Raw genomic sequence first — 6,127 nt, 5'->3', positions numbered from 1 at the left:
GAGTGAAGCGCGGGGCACCGCACGATAGGCCCCGCTGATCGTGCTGTAACAGTGGTCTAATGTCCTCTCCTCTCTGGTCGGGCATTTAATATACTGCTTGTATTCAATTTGGGAAAGAAGAGAAGACGAGTTTTGCTGATGATATTTGATGTATAAAAGAAAATAGGACCCATTAAAAGTCAACCAACTGCAATTTTGTGGCCCCAAAAATTCAGATATTTAAATCACAGATGTGCAGCTAAATTCATGTTAAATTGTTTGATGCTTTGATGTGAAGTGGGTGTGACACCAATGAAACATGATAAACATGTAATGTTCAAGAAAATGTTCTAGTAGATCGTTGCTCCTGTAATTATCATTTTAGAGTATAGAGTTTTCATTCATTCACAGAAAATGCCCTCGTACTTTGGTGTGGTATGGATGGCCATGGGCGGTGGTCTTAATCAGTAGGGAAAGCTCTAACACTTGTAAAATCACATCAAGTGGGTTGGAGTGTAGTCTTCTACAGACCACAATCCCTTGTCCCCGGGCCTAATGTTTTGCACCCTTGATTTAAATGATAATATACACTCTTAGGACATTTCATTAATTACACTTTGCCATGTGACTAAGGTCTGTTTGAGTTGGACTCACTTTTACCTTTTGAACTATCTTAATTCTTGTGTGGTCCATGTTGATATGATAGCCTCACACAGTTACTAAACATTCAAATTAAATAAGAGTTCTTTTGCCTCAGAGGTCCATATGAACTAGCATAAATTCCCATATTTGGTCACATATTTGTTTAAATTATGTGTTTATTACAAAGTAGCAGCTGCTTAATAAATTTAGGCTTTATCCAGGAATAGATGTGCGGTTTATATACTGAAACTCCCCTTTTTAGTTTACCAAATCCTGTCTACAGAAAAGAGACAGTTCTCTGCATCCTTGTTTTTCTTTTGCTTTGATGGCTGTTTTTCTCCACAAACATACCTGAGAGACTGAACCACTGATCTAAGTATAGCCAGTCCTCACTGAACCGCTTCCTGCAGGATGCTGGCCTAGCTATTTTGTTCTGTTATACAATACTCTCCATCCTCAGCATCAATCTGAGAATCTCACTAACCCCGAAAAGGATGCTTTATCTCGTTGTTGTTTTTTTAAATACATTTTTTAAAAAGTTTTTTAGTTTTTAGGTGTTATTTTAGGTTATTTACATGTCTACACATCACCGAGAGAGTCGAAGATAAATTACAGCACCTCTAATTTTGACAAGTATCAGACCCGGATAGGTGAAAGGGAGGAAAAAATGCTCGTTAAGCTGTTTAGCAACGCCCAACCTTAGCCCCGCCCTCTTCTATCTCAACACGGCTATCTAGCGGGGAGTCTCCCTGTCACTCATTATATATCAAAGAAGCCATTGGTTGGCTTTAACGTCTATCAAACGCTAAATCTTATTCTTGGACATCTGATTGGTGAATATGGTCCGTGGGCGTGCCCCCGTCCTCAAAGGATTTTCCCCGGAGTGGCCAGACGGGCTGGGGGACACAGGATGGCAGAGCTAATAGGAGTATCTAACGGGACATGCGGACGGGCTGATTTCTTCTAATATTTCAAGTGCTGGTGAGGGCCTTATGATACTTTTTACAGCGAATAATAACACCCTTTATCATAATGGTGAAATCTGTGCGGGTATTTCTGCTTATTTTTGTCTCATTAGTCCAAACTAAGAAGTCGACCACTGGACATGAGCTAGCTAAGTGGTCAGTTGGAGCGGACCCCGATTTGAGGATAATAAACGGACTTAAAGCCTCAAACACTGAATATTATAAAACAATTACAGGGTAACTTTAATGTTTTTTTAAGCATATGACTGATGCTGGCGGTACACCGGCGTTTTGTTCAGTGTATTAGGCGCCTGGACAAAAAAACAGCTATTTAAATTTCATATTAGAACCGGTGCAAAAACTCACAGGGACGGAGGTAGATGAACAGATGTGGGTCAGCCCATCGGTAACGGGAAGCGATGGTGCGGAACACTGATTGATCGCGGTTGCCATCAGTTTACGCCTGCGCGCGTGTGAGCGTGTGTGAATGTGCGCTTATCCGTCTGTGGAGAAAAGGAGTGTGTGTGTGGGTGGGTTTTAATCCATAAATCATCAAAATAGCGCATTTAATCCAGTCCAGCGTGACATCCACGTGATTCTTTCAGTCTGTAATCCAAATAAAGTGTTAGAGATGAAATAATGAATGACATGATGATATTTTGGTTTTCTGTGACCCGATCTATAAAACACTCTGAAATCAAAGTGAGAAATGCTTAGTTAATATAAAGTGCTAACCCACAGCCTCTAAAAGCCATTAAATCTCGCATAATGAAGTAGTCCTCACAGATTTCCGTATATTCCTGATAAAATCTAAATTGTTTAATTGACAAATAAGTTAGCCTCTTTGCTCATTGGGTTATTATCCCTTTGGATTATACTGACTTGCGTTCAAGTAAGAAGTAAGAAGAAGTAAGAAGTAAGTAAGAATGATCTCGTGGGTGGTTAACCTGAAGTATTGATAATCACATGTGAATTATTAAGTAAAAAAAATATGTACAAAACAAACACTCTCAAGGGTTAAATGGGCCTCTGAGGGTTGATTCTCTTGCCATGGATCTGTGTTTTCCTGTTATGTCTGGTCATTTAATTACAGGAGAAATGTATTTCATATGTGAGTAAATGAAATCCCACTTTAAAAAAAAATACTGCTTCAAAATATATTTTTTAATCACAGTACTGATGGTTTTTCTTTGATGGGTGCCAGCATGTTTCATATGCTGGGAAAACTTAATATTTCAGTAACATGTCAAAATCAATTTTGACAACTCTGTGTGATGTCATCAGATTATATTAAACAGTAAATGAATGAAAAATGAAAGAAAGCCTTATGTTCTGGCCTTTTATTCACCCAGTAGGATTCACTGTATCCAAGGCACGGCACCACCAATGTTTCACCATGAGTGCCTCTGAGAAATACTAAAACAGGAATATATATATATTTTTATATATATATATTTATTCATATTTAGGGCAGTGTGACCTGACGTAATCCAAGTTGCATTATTCAGAACAGCCTCCAACACAAGAAGCTACTCGGTTCATAAATTGGTAATGACTCTCCCTTTCAGCTCTTAATGGAGTTCGCACGTCTGTAGTAAAGTCCTCTGGAAGCTCTGTGTGTACAGTTGTGGGTATGTCGCAGGAGGAAAGTGTGCCGGATCAAGGGATCAGAGGCCTTTTTTACAGCTGATGGGACTGTTTACATGCAGCTAATGGGACATTTGAGAGCCTACCTGGTGCGTTTGTACCCATTTGTGTGACTGACTTACTGTGCATGGGGTTTTGTAATAATTTAAGAAGATGCAGACACTGGATGTGGGAGTGAGATGTGTTCTTCTCTGCAGCTGTGAGCAGGCTTTACTCTCCATTTCTCACTCCTATCTTCCTCCCTGAGTGAGAGGAAGATGAAGGAGGAGCGCTCGCTTGCTACTCTTTCACCACATGAGCACAGGGGCCCTTAAAGAACGTTGAAGAGGAGGAGGAGGTGGAAGGGGGAGGATGCATGGGAGAGCTAGTGCTGTTGCCCTGTGAACGGAGCTCTATTGTCCCGGGAACCTTTCAGCAGCTTCCCCGAGGTCCCTGTTCCTTCCCCTCCCCCTACTCGATACACTCTTTCTCCCTCAGAAACACAAACACATAAACACACACACACACACTTTTTGTCTGCCTCTGCTGTGTCACATCTCTCTCTTTTACACTTAGTCTCATTCACTCGATCTTTTCGGTCACACTCTTGTCCCGCTCGGTGTCTCTCTCATGTCTCTCTCATGTCTCTCTCATGCTTTTGCTTCTGCCCCCCCCCCAAATTTCCCACAAGCAGCACAAGGCCTCATCCCTCCTCCTGTCCCCTCCACCCTCCTCCCTCCCGGTCCCTCATTATTTCGCTTCATCAGTGTGATTGTCATGCCGGTCAGACAGTAAAAGCAAAAACATGCAATCTTCTAATTTGCATCACCTCATTTTTAAGCAGCAGACAGCGCTGCGTTTCCAAAATGTTTATGCACAAAGCTAAACCTAAGCTGGGCCTTTCTGTGCCAAACCAGCCCTTGCTGACTATTCAGGGTCCTTTTGTGGGAACACATGATGGTGTAATTTTACCCTTTTGTTTTCTCTTGTTGGCGCGAGGCTGTCAGGGGTTTGCAGGGGGTCGCTGGCTAAAAAAACGGGGGCAAATGAGCGGTCTGCTGATGGGAATTGGCCTTGATGAACACAAGTGGTCCTTGTCTTTGTGAACAGCTGTAATTACACAATCTGCAATTACAGTAGTCTCCTGCTGGGACACTGATAGCACTCCTGCTCGTATTTTTGGCAATTTATTGTATTAAAGGTATGAGGAGTGCAAGCAAAGCAGTGACATAAGTATTGACAAAGAATAGGATGTCTATGTTTTATAGTTTTAATGGTTTAATGAGTTTTTGAAAATCTACTTTCCAGTATGCTGTCTTTATTAAATTTTAGTGGGGTTCCCTTTATCTTTTGCTATTATTAGTCTTCTGACTGGCCTCCTGTGTCTTTTCAACCTGCTTTTTTTTGGCATATCTGCAAAGTAAAAACTCTGGAATCAAAATTAATCATTTGTTTCCTTTTTTTTTTTTTTGCAAATCTGAAACAAAAATATTTCATTGGAAACAAGTGTTTGTGCACGTTTCCATCCGTCTCCCCTGTTTGTCCTCCTTGAAGCTTCTTCCCATAGCTGCATTGTTCTAGCCAAGTGTTTGGACAGGATGGAGAGATGTGACACAGGGAGGAGGACCAGGAAACAGGAGCCAGGCTCAGACCTCAAAAACAGGAAGCAGGAGGAGACAACGATAAGATGGCTGCTCTGGGATTTCTCCTCTTTTGAACTACAGAGGGCTCGGAGTGTCTGATCAGAGGCAATCAGGGTTCAATTAAAGTTCAGAGTAGCGGTGGGTGTAAGCAAAATGAGAAAGCAGTGTATCTGGAGAAAGATATGCGGGTGTGTTTGTTTGCTGCAGGTTTTGTGTTAGGATTTGTTGTTTTTGGTCTTGACCACATCCACGAATCTCTGGTTGTGTCAGATTTCCAGCTGGGCCGGTGACAAGCTGGCGCTGGGATTAGCTGGCAGGCCGTATCTTCCTATCCCTAATGCTTTAATCTCCGTGCTGGTCGACAGAAGTCTCCTGGCTTTGGCACACTCTTGGTCATCGCTCTCTGGTCAACAGCCCACCCACACTTTGTTTGTTTTTGATCTCAAAATGCTGCGTTTTTAGAGCAAGAATAGGAAAAACAGGGACAGTTTACAACAAAATACAATCTCTTACTGCCACGCATGCGTAAAAATGATACCCTGAATTTAAGGTTCGTTGCAGGCTTATGGCTCTATTCTAACTTCTGATATTTTTAGACCAAAGTAGTAATCAATAAAGTGATCAGCATTTTATTTGATGTCCTCACTTGGGACACTTCACCTGCGTTTGTGTCTAAAGCCGTTCTGTTTCTCTTGCAGTCTGTGTGCCGGCGTGAAGCCTCACCATGCCGCTGGTGAAGAGAAACATCGAGCCGCGCCACCTCTGCCGAGGGGCGCTGCCCGAGGGCATCGGCAGCGAGCTGGAGTGTGTGATGAACAACACGCTTTCCGCCATCATCCGTCAGCTCAGCAGCCTGAGTAAGACACACATTCACAGACACATTCACCAACACTAGCACGCCTAGTAAACAAAAGGCTGCTAAAAGGGTCTAGTAGAAAAAAGCATACAAGTATTTTTTTTGGGAACATGAAAAGCATCCTCAGGCTGTAACCCCGTTAATTTCAGCGTGGCGATGGTACACACTGTGTGTAGCCTCTTTGTATACGGGCCAAGATCACATGCTTTCATCGTTAATCCCGAAGCTGTGATTGATTTGGCCGTTGTCATGGTTATAGAGCCTGAGGTCACTGGGCTCACAGCGGCCTTGCAGCAGCCTCACATTGGAACACGGAGGGTCGAAATGTAATCCTTTTAGACAGGCGCGCAAAAAATGAACTTATCTATAGCTGTGGACATGTGACTGTAAGTGTGTGTGTGTGTGTGTGTGTGTGT

The 6,127-nt window shown here is 42.5% G+C and overlaps 1 protein-coding gene across 1 annotated transcript in view; it reads left to right on the top strand.

The window, feature by feature from the left end:
* The first annotated feature begins 1,475 nt into the window (after window positions 1–1,475).
* The window catches only part of wasf3b (WASP family member 3b), a 13,363-nt gene continuing 8,711 nt past the window's right edge, over window positions 1,476–6,127 (top strand). Inside the window, exons 1-2 of the mRNA XM_005722648.1 lie at window positions 1,476–1,602; window positions 5,554–5,712. Of these exons, the coding sequence (XP_005722705.1) occupies window positions 5,580–5,712 (133 nt within the window). The 5' untranslated portion in view covers window positions 1,476–1,602; window positions 5,554–5,579. The remainder of the gene's footprint in view (window positions 1,603–5,553; window positions 5,713–6,127) is intronic.

The sequence above is a fragment of the Pundamilia nyererei genome, unplaced genomic scaffold, assembly GCF_000239375.1.
Source record: "Pundamilia nyererei isolate P.nyererei 1_Seehausen unplaced genomic scaffold, PunNye1.0 scaffold00007, whole genome shotgun sequence".
Taxonomy (NCBI): Eukaryota; Metazoa; Chordata; class Actinopteri; order Cichliformes; family Cichlidae; genus Pundamilia; species Pundamilia nyererei.
The sequence above is the reverse complement of the archived record's forward strand: the minus strand, read 5'-3'. Positions and strand labels throughout refer to the sequence as shown.